At 58.1% G+C, this 19,588-nt stretch overlaps 1 protein-coding gene across 3 annotated transcripts; it reads right to left on the bottom strand.

Annotated features, from left to right (window-relative positions):
• Positions 1-458: 458 nt before the first annotated feature.
• Positions 459-19,218, bottom strand: Znf335 (zinc finger protein 335). Of its 3 annotated transcripts, none has more exons than XM_027954219.3 (28): positions 19,126-19,218; positions 18,236-18,486; positions 16,512-16,752; positions 15,634-15,711; positions 15,075-15,380; positions 14,851-14,985; positions 13,521-13,667; positions 12,431-12,683; positions 12,157-12,334; positions 11,115-11,227; positions 10,033-10,051; positions 9,778-9,894; positions 9,624-9,700; positions 9,389-9,549; positions 8,689-8,921; positions 7,693-7,786; positions 7,472-7,566; positions 4,812-5,071; positions 3,789-3,900; positions 3,329-3,703; positions 2,213-2,355; positions 1,979-2,133; positions 1,733-1,836; positions 1,565-1,642; positions 1,272-1,355; positions 1,121-1,186; positions 960-1,041; positions 459-878 (listed from the first exon to the last, which is right to left on the bottom strand). In XM_027954219.3, the coding sequence occupies exons 2-28, from the start codon at positions 18,434-18,436 to the stop codon at positions 751-753; spliced, it is 4,035 nt and encodes a 1,344-aa protein (XP_027810020.2). In that variant the 5' UTR covers positions 18,437-18,486; positions 19,126-19,218; the 3' UTR covers positions 459-750. The 3 variants fall into 3 exon arrangements, with proteins under 3 accessions (XP_027810020.2, XP_027810022.2, XP_027810021.2); XM_027954221.3 differs by having other exon boundaries at positions 12,431-12,680; XM_027954220.3 differs by having other exon boundaries at positions 14,851-14,982.
• Between the last annotated feature and the right edge of the window lie 370 nt (positions 19,219-19,588).

Below are 19,588 nucleotides of genomic sequence, written 5' to 3'. Positions count from 1 at the left end.
AGTTGGTCATCTCCCCCAGAAGGGTCTGGGCAGGCCCAACAGCTATGCCTTGTACCCAGGCCAAAAGCCACTTGCTGGCCCTGGCGCCACCCTGTGAGTGGGCAGCTACATGTTTTATTATAGTCAAAGCTTAGAAGCGAGTCAGCCTCAGAGCTGCCTCAGACCTCAGGGTGTGGTGCCTACTCTCTAAGGACCTCTGAGCAGAGACCCCAGGGTAGAAAGCAGGCTGGAGGTGCTCGGCAAGGCTCCCTCCAGCTGGGCCTCTCCTGAGATGAGGCATCTGCAGTGAGGGTCTGCCCTGCGGTGGGACCACCGTACTTACAGAGGCAGGGCCAGCTGTGCTTCGGGGCCAGGTAGCCTCCACCTCACTCTCCCACCTGTGGTGGGCTCTTCCTGGCGCCTGCCTTCTGCTTCCTCGTCCTTGTCTGGTTCAGACTGTTAGCAGCAAGTGGACAAAATAAGATGGCCAGGGCTGGACTCTGGTCCCTTTATTGAGACTGAGGGACCAGTGGGTCCATCCAAACAAAAATAAAATTTCTTTCCCAAAGCCTGCCTGCAGGCTGGGCACCCAGCATGTCCTGGCTGGGGTCCACGGCTGCCTCCCAACCCCCTGAACACAGGTCTGGCTTTCTGGGGGTGACAGGATGCTGGCTGCCCAGTATCTGGAGACCTACGTGGGACAGGGAGGTGTATGCCCCCACCCCAGGAGAGCTGGCCCCGATATCCATGATCTGCGTTGGGCCCTTGGGCTCAGTCATCGGCCAGGGTGATGACGTCGTACTCGATGCCCTGATGCTGCAGCTGTTGTACGTGTTCGGGCACTGCCTCCTCTGTGCCAAACAGGCCCTGGGCTTGGGCCATGGCAGCATCAGCCACCGCTGCCAGGGGAGGGGAAAGCATGGTGAGCCCAAGGCCCCAGAACTGCGTGTGGCCCCAGCCCCCATACTCCAGCCCTGTACCTGTGACGGCAGAGTGGGCTGCAGCCTCAAGCTGAGCCTGTGTGACCAGCTGCTGGCCTGGGGATACGGGCACATACTGGATCTGGAGGGGGAGAAACTGATGAGATGTGGTCCTGGAGAGGCTCTCCAGGCCCAGCCTGTCCAGTCCTGCAGTGCCCCACCTGGGACTCCTGGAGGAACGGGGCTCCTTGTTCATACTGGATGTGTGTGATCTGGCCCTCCTGTACCTGGAGAGAGGAAGCCGACCGTGACCCCCTGAAGGAGGCTGTACAGCCTTCCTCCCAAACCCACCTCACACCAGCCTGGCCTTACCTGGATGTGGTGGCCATCAGGGACCACAACATATTCCTGGGGCAGCAGGTGCTGGACACCATCCTGAGAGATGATATACTGTACCTACAGAGGAGCGGGGAGGAAGCAGATAGTAGGGCCTCACTCACCAGGTACTCGGCTGGGAAGGCAGGAGAACCAGGGACACCCGTGGCAGCTGCACACAGGGACCATGGGAGCAGTGGCATGGAAAGTACTGCTCTCCCCCAAGGTGGGGCGAGCATGGTGAGGAGGCACAGCAAGAGGTCAAGACTGAGGGGTGAGTAGGAGCTTACCTGGTTGTCCGAGGTCACCAGGTGCTGTACCGTCTGACCATCGGCTGTGGTGATCTCTTGGATGTAGGTGGCTTCCTCCTGCCAAGACCAAGCCAGCTCTAGCTTCAGCTCTGTCTGCCCCCATCCTGTCCATGACCTGCCAGCATGGCCCTTGGCCCTGGCTCTTACCTGATTGGTCACCGTCTGTTCCTGGGCCACAATAATGTGTTCCTGGCCCAGGGCCTGCTGTAGCCTCTCTGGGCCCAGGACCCCGTGACTGGACTGGAGGGCAGCTGGGTAGAGAGAGGAAGGTGCTCACCAAGGGGTTCTGGGGGGGGTCTCGAGACTATCCCGGTCCAGAGATGCATTCTGGGACAGTGGCTCAAGTCTCTGGACCCTCCTGGTGCCCACCCTGTGGCCCCAGGAGCCACTCACTATGCAGCGTGGCCAGTGTCTCGTCGTCACTATTCAGGATGATGGTCTGGGTGGGGGTCCGTGCTGGGGTGCGGACTGTCGGGGTGCCAGACTTCCTCCCGTCAGGACTGTGCAGCCGCTGGATGTGGAACTTGAGGTGCCCGTTACGGTTGAAACTGCATAGGAAGGAAGGCGGCTCAGGGTGGCTCCGCCAGACGGGCCCAACAGCCCCTGCCCAGCCGCACCTGGCCTCACCGCTGCCCGCAGAGATGGCACGAGAAGGGCTTCTCATTGGTGTGGGTCAGCATGTGCCGCCTCAGGTCCTTCTTGTTCTTCGAGGCGAAGCTGCACTGGCTGCACTGGTGGGGCCGCAAGCTTGAGTGCTGTGCCATGTGGGCCTGCGGAAGGCACAGTCAGGGGCACCACTGGGTTAGGACAGATGGCAACAAGCCCCTAGGTCCTCGGAAGCAACTGGTCATGGAGCCAGCTGAACTGGACTGAGGGAAACCCAAACCCTGTAGGCTGTGAGGAGCTGGGTGGAAAAGAACACACCAAACCAAGACGGGGCGGCTGCAGCCCTGGAGTGCGAGGCCAGAGGCACCACCGTTAGGTCACTTGGAAAATCCTGTCCTGGCTCTATACAGATGTGACTGACAGGTGCAGCGTGAGGGAATCTGTGACATTGTAGAGCTTAGTCCTGCTTAGCTGGGCCTCGGCGGGATTCAAGGTCCTAGCCCCTCAGTGAGCTAGGATGCAGTGCATGACTAGATCTGGAAACTGGATTCTTAGGCTAATGTTGGTATGGCTGGGCCTGGTCTACACCTGTCACACCAGCAAGTTGGGAGGCCAAGGCAGGAGGATGGAGACCAGTCTCAGCAACCTAGGCCTTATGTGACTGAGACAATGTCTCAAAAACTAAAAAGGGCTGGGAAATAGCTCAGTAGTAAGGTGCCCTGGGATCAGTCTGGAGAAGTAGTACTGGAGAAGAGTTCAACAAGAGATGCACCTGGGAGCTGCCCTGTGTGCCTGCACAGCACCCCGCTGCCAGCCTCCAACACAGCTCAAGCTCCCCACCCACCCTGTCACCCTCTACACCTGTGCCCACGCAGACCCAGCTCCACCATCACTTGTGTGGCGTCCCCCTCAGCAGGACTCCCCAATCCTCCCCACTGACTCGCACTGTGCGGCACTCCCTTGCCTCACGCTGTCTTCACACTGGGAATGCTGTCTGGCCTTACTTAGTCTGGCTGGCCTCTGACCACACTGAGCTTCCTAAGAGGCGGGACCTTGCTGAGGGGTTGCCTTTAACTAAAGGACACAAACTCATGGCCAAATGAATGACAGCAGAGGCATGGTGGGGGTAGCACTTACCCGGACCTCGGGCCACTGGCGGGCACTGAAGGGGCAGTCAGGGCACTTGAAGGTGCCAGGCCCAGCATGGGCCCGTTTGTGACTCTCCATCTCAGCTCGGCCAGGGAAGGCCTCAGCACAAATCTTGCAGGAAAACTTTTTTGATGCTGCAGTGGCTGCAGATGGTGGGGAAGGGGGCACTGCCAGGCCCAGGGTTTTGCTGGCTGCAGGAGGTGGGGAGGCAGAATGCTGGGAGTCCCCTACCCGGAGGGTCTTGGCTGGAGACGGTGGCTCGGAACCATCTCTGGGCAGCCCCCCACACTGCAGAAGGGGCCACTTGGCTCCAGAGGCCAGGGCATCTGAGCTGGGGAAGGAGATGGAGCCATCTGCAGTCAACTGTGGAGAGATCACAGCACAATATGAGGTGCCAGGGAAGGGCTGGGAGGGGCTGGAGATTGGGGCCAGCTACTGCAAGACTCACCTCGATGTGGTGCAACTGGGTCCCATCAGCAGCCATGATGTAGTGGGTGCCAGCTTCTTTGAGGGTGTCACTTACAACCACAGCCTGGGCTGCCTCCCCTGGGGGCTCTTCACTGAGGGCACAGAGAAGGGGATGGTGAGATGGAGTTCTGGGTGAGGATGAGGGCCACAGGAAGCCCCTCCCCCAGGCAGCCAGCATCAACCCCTTCCTCAGACAACTGCCATTACAGATGATCTGGACATCACCGGATGAACCCTGGGGCTCTGCCCTGTGCCAGCTGAGCCTCTGCTGTCTCTTCTGTAAATGGTTATCAAGTGCTCAATAAACTGTACTGCTCAAAAAATGGTCGGCTCTGTCCCTTTGATGGGCAGGAGGCAGCCAGGCAAAGAGCCCCAGGAGTCTGACCCAAGTCTGGCCAGTGGGATAGGAGAGGGCTGGGCAGGAACAAATGGGTGGATCTGCCACCATGAGCCTGGTCCCTGTGGAGGCAGGGCCAACTAGGACCTGCAGCCAAGAGCACAGTGAAGATGCAGAGGCAGCCTGCCCAGGGCTGCAGACACTGCAGAACTCCGGCTCCCGCAGTGGCCGGAGTTCCCCAAGCATGTTAACATCTCTGCTCACACTCACTCACTGAAGGGAAGCCAAGTGCAGGTTAGACCTCAAATGTGGGCAGCACCTTGACCATCGAACACGAAGGGCACTTGGGATTAGAAACCAGAGAGACCAGGCTTCACAGCCTTACTCCCCCGTGTTGACTTAGTCCACTTACTTGACCTCCCTGGCCTACTTCGATGTTTGTAAAGGAGGGAGACATGGATCTCACAGGAATGAGCTAGATGAGATCCGGATATCAAGTTCCTTGAACAGCTAAGTGGCCAAAGAATGGAAGCTCCTGACCCAAGGACAGAATCTTCCAGCAGCCTGTGACTTCCTACTACCTAGGGTGAGTGGGATGGGCCCAGACCTGACTGCCACAGCACACCTTCAGAAGGTGGTATGGGCCTTGCAGAAGACACATCTCACCTGTAAGGTGTGCCAGGAGCCGATGTCCCCTCCTCCATGGTGGGTGCTGTGATGACACTGTAGCCAGCTCCACCAAATGGACCAGGTGCCAAGGTGATCTGCTGTAGATCAGGAGTGCCTAGCTGGCTCTCAGCAGCCACACTGCCCCCAGGCTCTGCCACATGGAGGGTGACCACCTGTGGAGTGGTGTCTTCGGGGGAGGGCTGCCCACCAGAAGACGCTAACCCTGCTTCCACGTCCTCTGACTTCACCACGGCCACCTGCAATGGCATGACTGGGCATGATGGGCAGAGCCTGGCAAAGGAGCAGATAAGACCCTCCTCCATCTCAGCGCCTCGAGGCTCATCCACACTCTGGCCAGATCCGGTGCTGTCACCACTCGTGTGCACAGCCCAAGTTTTCTAAAACACACCCTGGTTTTCCAAATCCCATTTAGCACCTGGAAAGAGCTAATAATAATGGGACAGTAACAGTACTCTCTAGGGGACATTTGACAATGTCCAAAGACATTTGTTTGTCACAACTAAAGTAAGATGTCACTGGAATATAGTTGGTAGAAGCCAGCTGCTAAACATCTCACACTTCCCAGGACAGTACCCACAACAGAGAATTATCTGGCTCAAAATGTCAATAGTGGTGGGTGTGGTGGCACATGCCTGTAATCCCAGTGGCTTGGAAGGCTGAGGTAGGAGGATTACAAGTTCAAAGCCAGTCAGTCTCAGCAACTGAGCAAGGCTCTAAGCAACTCAGCAAGACTCTGTCTCAAAATGAAAAACAAAAAAGGCTAGGGGTGTAGCTCAGTGGTAGAGCACCCCTGGGTTCAATCCCCAGTACTAAAAGAAGAATAAAAAAAGAGTTCTTGTAAAGTAATAACAAAGATAATAGAAAAAGAGACGGAGGATACAAGCAGGTGATTCAGGAAAGGAGCAAAATGGTCTTTGACAAACATATGAAGAAGTCCAACCTCAATTACAATCATGTTTTAAACTAAGACCATGAAATGTGCCTCCATCAGATTGCACTGCTTGAATTAGTGAAAAACTAGAAAAAACCCAACCAATAAAGAACTGACTAACTGCCAGAACATCTATGTAATGAATGAAGAGCATGGCGTGGAGACGTGGAAAACGAGATTCGCAGGCGCTGGGTGCTGCTGAGGAGCATAACTGGTGCGATCCCATTTTTTAAAGAAATGAACGTCTAGGGTTGTATGTGTAGATGGGCAAGATCCTAAAGAAGTTCTTACTCTGTTAACTGGTATCCGAAGAAGGGAGGGTGTTAAGGACTTCACCTTGTAGATTGGACAGTTCCTAGATATGGTTTTTTCCCAAGTGTATGTATACCTTTTTTGTGTGTGGAGGGGGACACCAAGGATTGAAGTCAGGGCCATGTGACCACTGAGCCACATCCCCAGCCCTATTTTTTGTATTTTATTTAGAGACAGGGTCTCACTGAGTTGTTTAGCACCCTGCTTTTTGCCAAGACTGGTTTTGAACTTGCGATCCTCCTGTCTCAGCCTCCTGAGCCAAGTGTATGCTTTTATAATTAGAAAACAAAACACATGCAACAGGCGTCTGAGCAGCAATCAACAGGACAACCAGAAAGTCCCGACACTCACCCACACATGTGGAATCCAGCCCATGATAATGGGGCCCTTTCAAACCATAGGGATACGATTTTTTAACATGCCTTGTCAGACAACTTTTGGAAAAAATTAAGTTAGACCCCTACTACCTTTCTGTATACACCAGAATCAAATTCTAGGTGGAATAAAGATTCAATTGTGAAAAATAAAACCCTAAGAAAAAATACAGATGCATGTTTCTATGCTCTTAGAGTAAAGGTTGGGGTAGGTCTTTCTAGGGATCATATCAAGGGCAAAACCCATCAACTATATAAGAGCGTAAACTTCTACATGGCCCCGAACACATGGACTCTGTTCCATGACCATTTCCAGGCCACGCCAGCCCTTCTTCGCAGACCCTCTGTCTTCTCTGCCTGGCTCAGCAGCATGTTACTGCTCCAAGTTTTTAGAGCTCATCATCTGTAACGCACATGCTCCATCTTTCCCAGGGTCTGGGACAAAGGAGGCACTAGCAGACGCCCTCTGCCTTGGAGGTGGCCTGGATGTGTGGGGGCAGAGAGGAGTGTGGGTGATCCCTGGCAGTGGGTGGAGGAAGGAAGGGGTGAGGATGAGGACGATGAACTGAGGGTGAGGTGCAAACACGCCAGTCACTGGAGTGCGAGAGAGGCCCGAGCTGGGCAGTCTCGAGAGTCTGTGGCTGCAGTAGATGGCTTGGGACTTGTTGAGAGGGGAAGCTTGTTCAGACCCTGAGGGAGCATCCGCAGGAGCAGGGTAGCCACAGAGCGAGGAGGAAAACCAAACGAGAATAGGGCCCAGAGGCCACAGGCAACATCACCTCTGCTCAGAATGGCAGAGGTCACTAGGAATTGGAGAGTGGAGAGAGATCCCCTGCCCTCCTTGGTCTCCTAGAGCCCCCCGGCTGTGAGCCAGGTCCCCGAGTCTGCCCACCAGATTTCAGTGGGCCTGTGCCCCCACTAACTGGGAGCTTCCGTGGGCAGGGCAGGCCCGGGTTGCTGCTCTCCGTTCCAGGACCCAGCATGCAGCTGGGTGCCGGGTGGAGGCCCAGGCAGCTCACCTGCAGGGCTGTGCCCCCCAGCTCCCGCTGGGCACTCATGTTCAGCAGCAGATCCAGAGCCGTCTGGGTGGCCATTGCAGTGGACTCCTCAGCTCCTGGGTGAGGTGACACCTGAGCTTAAGAGAGGGCTGGCACCCAGCACCCGCTCCACGCTGTCCCCCAGCAGCACTAACCCTAACCCTGCGCTGCCCACCTGGAGCTCCCAGCCTCCCAGAGCTCACCTTGCTGGTAGATGATGGTGGCACTGCCCAGAGTGTCAGAACAGAGAAGCGGGGGAGTCTCAGGCACCTGGAAAGGTGCTGCCTCTGCGGGGATCTGTGGAGTGAGGACAGGACCGAGCCTGAGGGGGGTGGCCCAGATTCAAGCGCCACTCATGAGTGCCCTGGAGGTGTCAGCATTTCACCTCTCTTGGCTTGTTCACCTTCTAGCCACTCTTCCAGAGATGCTGACCAGTTCAATGCTCAGACGGACTGACCGAGGCTCAGAGAGTGACTGGCTAAGAAGGGCTAGGACTGGAACCAGGACCGTCCACCTCTGGCGCCTGTGTTCTACCAGCACACCACGTGCTCCATGTTTTCTGGGGCAACTGCAGGCGCTCACGTGGCAGAGAAGGAGAGCCACCAACCCAGAATCCATCCTTCCCTTCTTTCTTGCTAACATCACTCTGAGTTTCACCACAGGAGGAACATACTCAGCTTGAAGACTACACCTCTCAGCCTCCCTTACAGCTAGGTAAAGTGTGGCCACGCAGCTAAAAAAGGGACTTCTGGTAAAGTTCGAGGGAAAGATAGAAAGGCAGATGGCAGGTATCCTTTTGACCTTTCCCCCATCCCTCCCTCTTGCTTCCTCTATGGGATGTGGCTGAGAAGGCTGGTGTTTCTACAACCGACTGGACCATGGGCAACCGCAAGATGGAAGTTATATGTCTAGGAAGGCTGAGTGACAGTGCTGACAGCCCGGTCCTCTGGAGCTGCCACACGGGTCCCCGACTCCTGACCTTTGGAATTCTGCCTGCATTTCCCTTCTCTCCACGTATACTGGAAGCCATGCCTGCTCTAAGCCTGAGGTGGCACACCTGACTCAGCTGGCCTTTATCACAGTGTAAAGGGCAGGGATTGTTCCGCTGAACCCCAATGTGCAAAGGAAGACACTGAGGTCAGGAGAGGTGGCATCACACCTGGCCCTCGCCCCAAAGCCCTCCACTGCCACCTGCTCACCTCAGGAGGCCCCGGGGAGCCGGGGGGTGGCCCAGGGGCTGCGCTGTGCTGCTGCTTCAGTTCCTCAATCTGTTGCAGGGAGAAGAAGGGGCGGCGGCGGGAGGGGGGCTCCTCGGGGTGGCGCCGCCCCCACTCCTCGAAGCTGCTCGCGTGGCGGCAGCGCACGTGCAGGCGCAGGTTCTTCTTGTGGCGCGTGCTGAAGTGGCAGTACTCACAGGCAAAGGGCTTGGCTCCTGCGGGCACAGCGGGGAGTGCTCCCTCACTGCCCCCAGGAGACCGTCCCCAACCCGGGACCTCTCCGCTGCCACTCCCAGCAAATCATTCCTGTGCTTCTACAGTGGTGGCCAGGACGGCAATGGATCAGGCCACCAGCTGCACTCAGTCTTCCTAAGAGTGACAGTTTCCAAGGTCACATGGCCACACCCCCCACAGGGAAAAGTGAACCTGGCTAAGGGAACTCCAGCTCTTTCTCTGCTCCCCAGTGTGCCGACCAGCGGCTGGGCGCCAAGGGGACAGAACACCGCCTTCTCCACGCCGGGCCTGCCTGCTGCACTGCGGAGCCCGGGTGAGACCTGGCCGCGCAGGGAAGGCCCGTTCACACCTGAGGACTAGGTGCTCCCAGGCTGGGCTGCCACGGAGAGGAGCCTCCGACCTGGGTCATGGGGAACCGAGGGTGGGGGGCGGGTTGTGCCAGCCTGACCTGTGTGCTTGACAGCCACGTGGGACAGCAGGAAGTCCTCCCGGAAGGTACGGTAAGGACAAAAGCTGCATCTGAAGGGCTTGTCGCTGACGTGGGAGAGCTGGTGGTTCAGCAGTGCCTTCTTGTCCTCACAGACGAACTCACAGAACTCACACTTAAACCTGGGGCGGAAAGAGGGGGGAAGCTCAGCAAGGGGAGGGGTGCTCCCATCACCGGGGGACTCGGCGGGACGTACCTGCGGTTGGCGACAGCCTGGATGTGTGTGAGCAGGTGCATTTTGAAGGTGTAGCGCTTCTTAAAGGACTTTCCACACTGCAGGGGATGGATGGAGTCAGAGGGGGAAGGCCTGGGGAAGGCCCTCGTCCCTACCCAGGGCTTGGCCCACTCACCTTGTCACACATGTGGGGCTTCTCAGTGCTATGCGTCTTCATGTGCTGTGTCAGTCTCTTCTGCATGGGGTACACGCGGCCGCACACAGGGCAGGGGAAAGAGCTCAGTTTTGGGGTCTGGGAAGACATGAGAGGAGGCCAGATGAAGAGGACAGAGAAAGAGAAGAGAGAAGGGTCAGACTTCACCTCTTGCCCACTGCTGGTCTCAGCCCTGGCCCCCAGGCAGGATCCTCCCAGGTCAGGGCCCCCACTCACCGGGTCTGGCCTCTTCTTCCTAGGAAAGGAAGACCCAGGAGTTAAGGCTCAGCCTCCTCAGCCCGCATGCGCCCTCACATCCCCCGACTCCATCTTAGTCCTAAGTTCTTCTCTTCCCCCCTAAGATCCTTCCTCAGGTTTCCGGGATAGGGTTCACTAGGGACAATGCTGAGAGACATGCTGTGACACGTCCTGCACTTGGCCACCTTGGGAAACCATCTCCCTTCCCAATCACAAAGTACTGAGAAAGTCCCACAGGAAAGAGCTGTGGGGTGACAGGCACCCGCCTGGTGGTCCCAATCTTACCTGGCCCCCAAATTGCCTTCCATTCCCCCCGCATCCCCTTCCCTTTCCTTCCTTCCTTTCCTCTTTCCTTCTATCCCCCTACATCCCACTGCTGGGGACGGAACCCAGGGGCTTGTCTCCACTCAGCTACACCCCAGCCCTTTTATTTTGAGATAGGGTCTAAACTGCCCAGGCTGGCCTTGAACTTGTGACCCCTCCTGCCTCAGCCTCTCAAGTAGCAGAGATCACAGGTGTGCAATCCCACACCTGGTTTTTAAGGAAACCCACAGGCATCCTGGAAAGCCGACTTCTCTCTCCACAGACCCACTCTGAGCCAGGGCCCCAGTGGTCTCCCCCAACCTGCTCACACATTGCTCCCAGGGAGACCATCCCTTGCGGAAGCTGCAGACCTGACTGTAATTTGGTGAGCAACCACCAGCCTCCAGGCACACCTGCTGCTTCTGGTCCTAGGTCTGTTCTCAGCACTGACAGAAGTGTGATGTGGAGCGCACAGGATCGCTCATCATTTACAGAAACCCCAAGCACAAAATTCCCTTCAATCCCCTCAACTGTCCCCATTTTCCAGATGAGAAAAGAAAGCAGATGGGGGCCCCAAGGCCTCACTCCTGCCCTATCCTAGCGGACCTGACGGGAATAATCACCCTGGCTTCCTGGTCCTGTCTCTAATTCATTGTGAATCGGGTGGGCCCGGAGCAGGAGTGTGGTAACTGGGAACCATGGTGAACCTCCACCTTCCCCACTCAGCAGCCCCTCCCCACCACCCCACACGCACCGACCTGTCTCGGCTGTGAACAGCTGCATGCCGAATGACGTCCTTGCGGTAGACACTGGTGTAGCTACACTCGTCACACTTGTAGGGCTTGCTGCCCACGTGGTTGAACATGTGCTCCTGCAGGAGAGGCAGAGACTGGCTGGGCCCGGCTTCCCCTGCGTGCACCCACGGCCGTGGGGTTCCACGGGGCTCACAGACCAAGGGTGTGCAGGCAGCAGGCGCGTTACAAGGGCCAAGGCCTGTGAAGGCTGGGCACTCTCCCCAGCAAGAGCACCCACTATGCGCCAAGCCTGTGCCAACTTGCCATCTGATAAAACAGGAAACAGCTCCGGGTGAAAGGCCCTGAGATGCAGAGCCTGGAGCGTGGCTAGGCGGCCCGGCTCTTCAGCTCCGCCCTCCCCACTGTGCTGTGGAACACCCCTGTGGCGTCCACAAAACAACTTCCAAGTCAGGGTCCTTGTCTGCAGGAAGCAGTACAAAAAGAAAGCCTGTGACTCGGACCCCAGTGCCTGACGTACCCCTACAGCTGCGACCTGCCACAGCACACTGGCCGGGCCAAGTAGCAGCTTGCCGGGACAGTAAAATGGGGCTCCTGAAACCCTGCACCTCGTGGGCCATGTGAGGACAAGATTAGCCAGACGAAGACGGGCTCGGGGCTGCTGCAGGCCCACGTGGCACCCTGGGTTAGGGGAAAAGGAGCCCCTTTCTCGAGACACATCGCTTCCCTCTGCTGCAAAGCTCCAACACTGACCGAAGAGGCCACTCCCGCCAGAGTGGGGTGGCAACAAGCAAAGCTATGACATCCACAATGGGAATGGTACCGGTGAAAATAGGGTGTCACTAGGCCACCTCCACACCACCTCAGCAGCCCTCTGCAGGCCCCTCCCAATGTCCCAGTGAGGCTAGAAGGACTACTGCTTTGCACATGCTGAGGCCAGAGGTGTCCTGAGAGGAAGGGACAGGTGCAGCATGCTCAGGCCACCCGCCCCAGCACCACCAGTGGCCTCTGCCTGCTTCTGCGTCTCCCCTTCCCCCTGCTGCGGCACCTTGAGTGAGGACCAGCGGCGGGAGCGGTAGCTGCACTGCAGGCACTTGAAGAGCTGGGGGTCACCAGCCTCGTGGGAGTTGACGTGGAAGCGCAGGTCCTCATGGGACAGGAAGCGTGAGCCACAAATGCGGCACAGATAGGGCCGCAGAAGCGGTTTGGGCGACTTGTAATAATACCTGCCAAGAGGGTGTGGGGAGAGGTCTGCTGGGAGCTCCAGGGGACCCCAAGGAGCCCCTCACCCGCCTCTTCCCCCTTAGCTCTGCTCCGCGTACTTTCGGTATTTCTTGCCCAGAAATCGCCGTGAAGGTCGACCACGGCGGCGCGGTGGGGCATCGGGCTCCTCCTGGCAGGATGGGGCTGCAATCTCTGTGTCTGACTGGCTCACACCAGGCTCCATGGTGACCTTGCCGGCCTTGCCCAGGGCCTCCAGGTGTCCGGGGCCTGAGGAGCTGGGAGCCTCAGGATCTGGTGGCCCCAGAGGGCTCTTGGTGCTCTGCGAGCTCACTAGAGGATCTCCCCCACCTGCTACAGACGTGCAGGTCACAGATCAGCCAGATGCACAGGACTGATGTGGACAGGCGGGCCAGAGGCCAGCCAGATAACCCCACACCCAGTCACGGACCACCAGTGCACACACTGGGTCACCTGCAGACCACCCAAGGTCAGAGAGGCAGGCTTAAATGGGACAGTCTGGGGTGACAGCAAGGGATCTGGGGACCTCCCAGGCAGGATGCTGGGCTCGTGTCAGCTCCTCACTGACTGCTGTGCGTTCTCAGGAAACGTCACCGCCCCTCCAAGCCTCATTTGTCCTATCTGTCGAGTGGTCTACTGTGGGCTTGGGAAGTGACAGCAGTGCTCCACTGCTGGCCTTCCCAGGGAGGCTGTGGCCAGGGGCCAGTGGGAGGCAGGGAGGAGGAGGCACTGTGCCGCTCACACCCTCTGTAGGGAAGCCATCTGAGTGTGTCACCTCTTCAACCAGTGCCGAGTCGGCCACTTTAAGAACCAAACCTCACAGATGAGAGGTGGGAGGTGGCGGGCATGCGCCAGGTTCTCCCCGCACTGCGGCTCTAGCTGCGGTCCCCATGGTCTCAGGCCTCAGGTTTGTGATCTCGGTTCAGTAATATTTACACTTGGTGACTGTTCAGTTACAGAGACCCACACGCCTCTTCTGCTGTGACAACTTGCCACTGGACGTCACCTTCACAAGCTGTGCTAGAGCTTCCCTGGCTGGGGCCTGGAGAGCCTGTGGGCCAGCCCGGGCAAGGCTGCTGCCCTGCGGGCAGACTCAGTGCTCCACGGGAGCGCGCAGGGAGGAAGGCCACCCTTGACCCACTCTCAACCCTGCCCGTGACCAAGTCTCACCAGCAGACAGGTCTGAGGTCTCCAGACGAGGCAGCTTCCGGGGCCGGCCAGGTCTCCGTCGTGGTCTTGGGGAACTGGGTGTGGGACGCTGGAGCCGAAGCTGCCGGCCTCGGGGCTCATCCTCAGCTGGATTGTAGTCGCTGTCCTCTATGGGAAAAGGAGGACAGTGGCTGGGCCTGCCCTTCCAGCTCTGACCCCTAGGCTGGCTCCCCTGGGAAGAGGCCACCTCCCCATCTCTGCCTGCTCCTCCCCCAAGCCTACCAGTAAGACCCCCCAGGAAGCCCTCCTGGGCCCCATAGACTGCCAGCACCTCCCTCCAGGCCACTGTCTTCTCTGCGTCCTTCCTGGCACCTGCTGAGCTCGAGCAGTATCTCTATGTGAAGCAGAAAACAGCACCCCTTCCTCAAGACAGTCACCAGAAAACCGCTGCAGCGAACAGGAGTCCACAAACTGCACCACTACCCAGCGGCCACCAGCCAAGACGGCCACCGAGCACTTAAAAAGTGCCTCCTCCAACCCAGCACAGTGGCACAGGCCTGTCATCCCAGTGGCTCAGGAGGCTGAGGCAGGAGGATCTCGAGTTCAAAGTCGGCCTCAGCAAAAGTGAGAGTGTTAGGGGCTGGGGATGTGGCTCAAGCAGTAGCGTGCTCGCCTGGCATGCGCAGAGCCCTGGGTTTGATCCTCAGCACCACATACAGATAAAAAATAAAGATACGTGTCCACCTAAAACTAAAAAATACATACATACATACATATATATATATATATATATATATATATATATATATATATATATATAAACACTCAGTGAGACCCTGTTTCTAAATAAAAAATACAAAATAGGGCTGGGGGTATGGCTCAGTGGCCGCAGTCCCCAGTACCTAAAAAGAAAAAAAAAAAGTTCCATGACAAACTGAGATATGATCTCAAAAATTAGCACAAATAACTGAAGTAAAATGACTTCACTTTTTAAAAATAAAATAAACGATTATGTGTTGAAATAGTATTTCAGATGTCAGGTAAACAAGATATATGATCAATTTTACCTTTTTCTTTTTTACTTTTAGCATGACTACAAAAAAAGCCCCGAAGCTGCCGGCCTCGGGCAGCATTTTTGCTTACATTTCTGTTGAATAAATGGGAATAAGGCCCCGGGCTCTCTTTTAAGCCTGCAGCCTGCACAACTGCAGAGTCCTGGTCCCACAGCCGGCCTTCGCTCTTACAGTGGAAGTCCCCTTGGGTATATCGGCTCCCACGGGGGCCAGAAGGATCTCAGTGAGTGTCTGAGATGGGCGGGGGGACGGCAGGCTTGGGAACCAAGGTGGCTTACCCTCCAGGTCATCAATGGCACCGGCATCTACAATGTCATCCTCCTCCTCCTCCTCGGGCCCCTCCTCCTCCTGGCTCTTGGTCGATGGGCCGCATTTCCGGAGACGTCCCTTCTTACCGGCTGCTGCTGCTGCTGCTGAGGCAAGGGTAGACGAGCCTGCTGTGTCCGGCTCCCAGGACTCCACCCTCCATGCCGTCCACGCCAGGCAGGCTGCTGCGATGTACCTGGACGGAAGTGCCGTTCCCGCATGTGCCGCAGCAGCGTGGCCTTGGTGCCGCTGCGGTACTGGCACATCCTGCACTTGAACTGCTGCACCACCACCACCTCCATCATGGCCTCCAGGCTCTGGAGGTCCAGCTCCTCAGTGCCAGAGGCTGGGGGCAGCTGGGCCAGGGAGCTGGCCCCACCCTGCACCTCCTCCGGTGGCTCCAGGCATGTGGATGTGGACGTGGGGCCATCTGAAAGGGCCTCGATGGCGGCCAGGCTGCGGGCCAGGGTGGAACTGGACATTGGTGATGTCATGGGGGCGCCTGGGAACAGGTCAGAGGATTGGGGGAGGTTAGCATAAGGCAGGACTGGCCATGAGCTCCAGCTGTCCTTCCCAGGCAGGCCCAGGGATCCCAGAACCAAATTCCCCACCAGAGGCACTTTGCCAAGAGAGAAACGCGAGGCCAGAGCAGCGGACAATCTGCCAAGACCACACAGGGCTCTGCGATCTGTGGCAGAACCTGTGCTCTCCCGTCCCTGCTCCCTGCAGGGCTCCGGGGCTGCTATTGGTCTCACCATCATCTGGGCCCTGCAGGATCAGATAGCGAGTGGCCTCAGCCCCAGCATCTTCAGCACTGGTCACGGTGATGCAGCCTAGGCAAAGAGAGGACGAAGGTCACCCTCCTGGAAGGGGGTGACAGGGCAGGCCCACTCACAGGTCCCCCACCTCCTGCAACTAGAAACCAGCTCCATGGTCCACTGACCCTCGGGTGCATCTCTGCAGGGCAGGTGGGAGGCTTGGTGTGGGTGAGCCGCAGGCCCAGTCACCAGGATTCTGCGGCTACCCCATGTCCCTGGCCATTTGAGACCTGGAAAGTGCTCCTCCTCCTGCTCCAACTTCTTCAGGGTCAAGAGTTCCCTGTGCCACTTTCTGAGTTGGCTTCCCAGACTGTCCCAGGGCTCTGTAAGTTGCTAGGGCCTCTGTCATGTCACTAATGACAGAAAGCATAGCGTGGTACTTAACAGCATGAGCTCGGGGGTTATCTGTTTTGGCTTATGGCCCAGGACCATCCTCCGCCCCTGCCTAGTGACAGTGGTGACATACTCTGTGCCTCAGGTTTCTCTTCTGGACGGTAAGGATAATGACAGTATTCGCCTTTGGGGTTACTGGGAGGATTGATGAGCTCCTGCATGTGAAGTGTGAGAAGTGTCCCTAGCACAAAGTCAGCTGTAACTGTTTCTGTCATCAATCGAATGCTGTCCCACGGGGGCACCACACGAAGAGCGTTACTGCACTGAATCATTTAATCCTGTGTCATCTGCCACCATGAAACAGGGTTATCCTTTCCCTCTCACACACTTGTCCCAGAAAGGTAAGTAGCGTGTGTCCACACAGCTGGCGCTGGACTTCGTGGGGAAGTCCCTGCGAGGCAGCCCTGTGGCCTCTGACTCACTCTGGATGAGGTCGGGCCCGATGGTGGACTCGATGATCTTGTCAATGGCAGAGCCCAGGTCTGAGGAGGAGGCTGCGCAGTCAGACACCAGCATGCTGGGGTCGGGGAGAGCGCTGGAGTGCACCAGTGCTGGGGGCCCGCCTGGCACCCCTGCCACAGGCCCACGGGACACGGAAGACGAATCAGGGAGGTAGCCATGAGGCAGAGGGTCGGTGCTTGAGCTGCTCTCAGACACCTCTTCCTGGGTGGCAAGAAATGGGGCAGTTCAGGAGCCAGGGAGGGGCAGCCAGGGAACCTGCAGCTCCCCTGCTGTCCTCGGCTCTCCAGCCCAGGACACGGTAAATGGGGCCACCCGCACCCTTAGCCCCACTGAGGCCCCGTGGGAGCAGCTCTCTAGTCAGAGTCTACTGAAAAAAAGACCAGTTGACTCTTGTCAGGGGCTGCCCCCAAATAAGAGAAGGGGTCTCTCCACACCCCTGCCACAGCCAGCTGGAGGCGTCCCACTGGGCTGTGGCATGGACCCTTCCTTCAGCCTACACCTTCCACACTGCCCGAGGCCAATCCCTACTCAGCCTGCAGCACCACTTAGTGGTGCCTCTTTTAGAAAGCCAACCCTGAGCCCAAGGCCAAGCGAGGACCTCCCTGTCCTCTGTGCTGCGGCCACCCCTGTCCCCATCACTGTGCTACATGATGGCAGGTGCTTCTGCACTTCTGAGGCTTTCTCAGAGAGGTCTCCCAGTGAGCCCAGGCAGGGCCAAGATGTGAACCAGGACGCTGCCTCTCAGGGGTGGGGACACTGGCCGTGCAGTGGAGAAGCCCAATGTGGATGCAATTCCTCAGGACTACAGAAGCACTCCCCCACTCGAACCCCAGACCTGCAGGATGCTTCCTGCACCACCATCACCCCCATGCCCGGCTGTACTCTCTATGAGGGCGTGGACCACACCTGTCTTGGCCCCAACTGTATCTCTAGGGTCTAGTGCATGCTGGACACATGGCAGGACCATCTCTGGTGACTTAATGAAACCCCAATGAGAGACAGGGCCATTGCTTTGTAGCTCTGTAGAGAGATGTCCTGCAGACCACCACCTGCAGGTAACCACGACCAGTGAGGTGTGCTTACTATGAGCTGAGAGAGGTTTCAACGGCTTTGCATATACTGACTCCTTTAATCCTCACAAAAACTCTACAAGGCAAGTATGGCTGTCATTCCCACTTTTGAGATGAGGAAGTCGAGGGCTAGAAGTTGGGTAGCTTGCTCAAAACCTCAGAGCTACAAAGTGGCAGGGCCAGGGAGAGATGGCTTGCAAAGTGCTCCCAGAGAATGGTGGCAACCCCGCAGGCAGGGAAGCAGGGACCCCGCTTCACTTCTCAGACAGGTCTCCCAGTGAACGCAGGCAGGGCCAAGACGTGAACCAGGACGCCGCCTCTCAAGGTGTGGGGACACTGGGCCGTGCACTGGAGAAGCCCAAGCCTAGATCTGCGTCCTGACTCTGTCCGCAGCCTGTGCCTTGATATCCTTTTTCTTTAAAGAAAAACTGGCGTGTGCCTTACAAGAGATGAAGCTTAGCTGAGAAAATCCACGTCAGGTGTTTGGCACGATGCCTGGCTCAGAAACGACCAATATTAGCACCAAGCAAGCCTTGCTGGCTGCTGCTCCACGGCTGCCAGGTACTGCTGCCCTGGTCCCTGCCTCCACCCACGCCGTCCAGCCCGGTCCATACCAGAGAGCGGCCACCGCGGTCTGAGCTTTGCCCCACGCCAGAGTCGTCGGCCTCCCCGGGTCCTGGGACGGACGCGGCGTCGCTGCTATCGGCAGACACGGCTTCTGAAGTGCACACGCACAGGCCGCTCTCCGAAGGTTCCTCGGGCCGCCCAGGACGAGGGGCGGCGTCGCTACTGCTCTCCACCTCGTTCTCCTCCATCGGTTCAGGGGGCCGCCTGACAGCGGGGCGCAGTGTTTAGGGCTTTCACTCTGCGAGAAGAGGTGACCAGAACTGGAACAAGTGGGCCACCTCCCTGGCCTCGACTGCCCCATCTGCACTCTTGGGCCCATTTTGCAGATGCGAAGACTGAGTCTCCGACGGGGCGGGGCTTCACGTGTACTGCGAGGGGAGCTCCCGGAAGAGCACGGGGAAGCCTTGCCTCCTAGGCTAGGGCCGTTCCCTGGCACGGTGGGTCACTGGCCGGTAATCTTGGCCCTTTCCCCGGCCCCGCACAATGGCTCGATTTACTGGCCCCGTGGTTCAGCCCTTCGGCCCCCCCCACAGTCCCCCCGGGTGCGGGGTCCGTGGTACAACCCGCAGGCCCCCTGGGTCAGTGGTTCGCTCCCCCCGCCCCTGGCTCCCCTGCGGAGGGGGCTGACAGAGACGGTCTCGGGGCCTGGTGACTCGGGGCTGTCCCCGGCGCTGCCTGAGCCCCAGGCCCGACGCCATCTTGTGGCGGCGCCGGGTTTCCGCTCAGGCAAGTGCGAGAGCGACTAAAGGGCCTGGGACCCCGGGGCCCTGTTCGGACAGCCCCGCCGGCCCGGGACCTCGCCGCCGGGTATCTCGGCAGTGGGGCTTTACTCCACAGCAGGGTGCAGGGTGGCGGCCTGACATTACCCGACGCTCACCTGAAGCTTTCGTTGCCGCCTTCCTCTCCGGCTCCGGCATCGACGAGGTCGCCATCCTCTTTTCCCCGCTGCGGAGGAACCCATCATCCTACTGTGTGCCGGAACTACTTCCACCGCAGCCCCAGTGAAAAACAGATTCCCAGTGTTCCGAAAGGTCGCTCTGAGGCCTCAGAACCATAATTGGGTCAGGAGGGACTCTAGAATTTTACCTGTTGCCTAGTATAGCTGACGGGTCCGAGGGGGCGCCTGGGACTATTTTCTCTCGCGGCGGACGGCTACGGAGGAAGTCGTGTGACGTCACTGCAGGTCCCTACCCCGGGCCGCAGGGCGGGGCGCGGCGGCGGCGGTGGCTTCGGCTCTCCCGGGGCGTGGCTCCTGGTGTGTCGTTCACGCCCTTTCGGGGCCGCTCTGGAAAGCGTGCGGCGGCGGGAAGTTTAGACTTGGCGGGAGAGGAGTGAATCCT

The sequence above is a fragment of the Marmota flaviventris genome, chromosome 2, assembly GCF_047511675.1.
Source record: "Marmota flaviventris isolate mMarFla1 chromosome 2, mMarFla1.hap1, whole genome shotgun sequence".
NCBI lineage: Eukaryota > Metazoa > Chordata > Mammalia > Rodentia > Sciuridae > Marmota > Marmota flaviventris.
The sequence above is the reverse complement of the archived record's forward strand: the minus strand, read 5'-3'. Positions and strand labels throughout refer to the sequence as shown.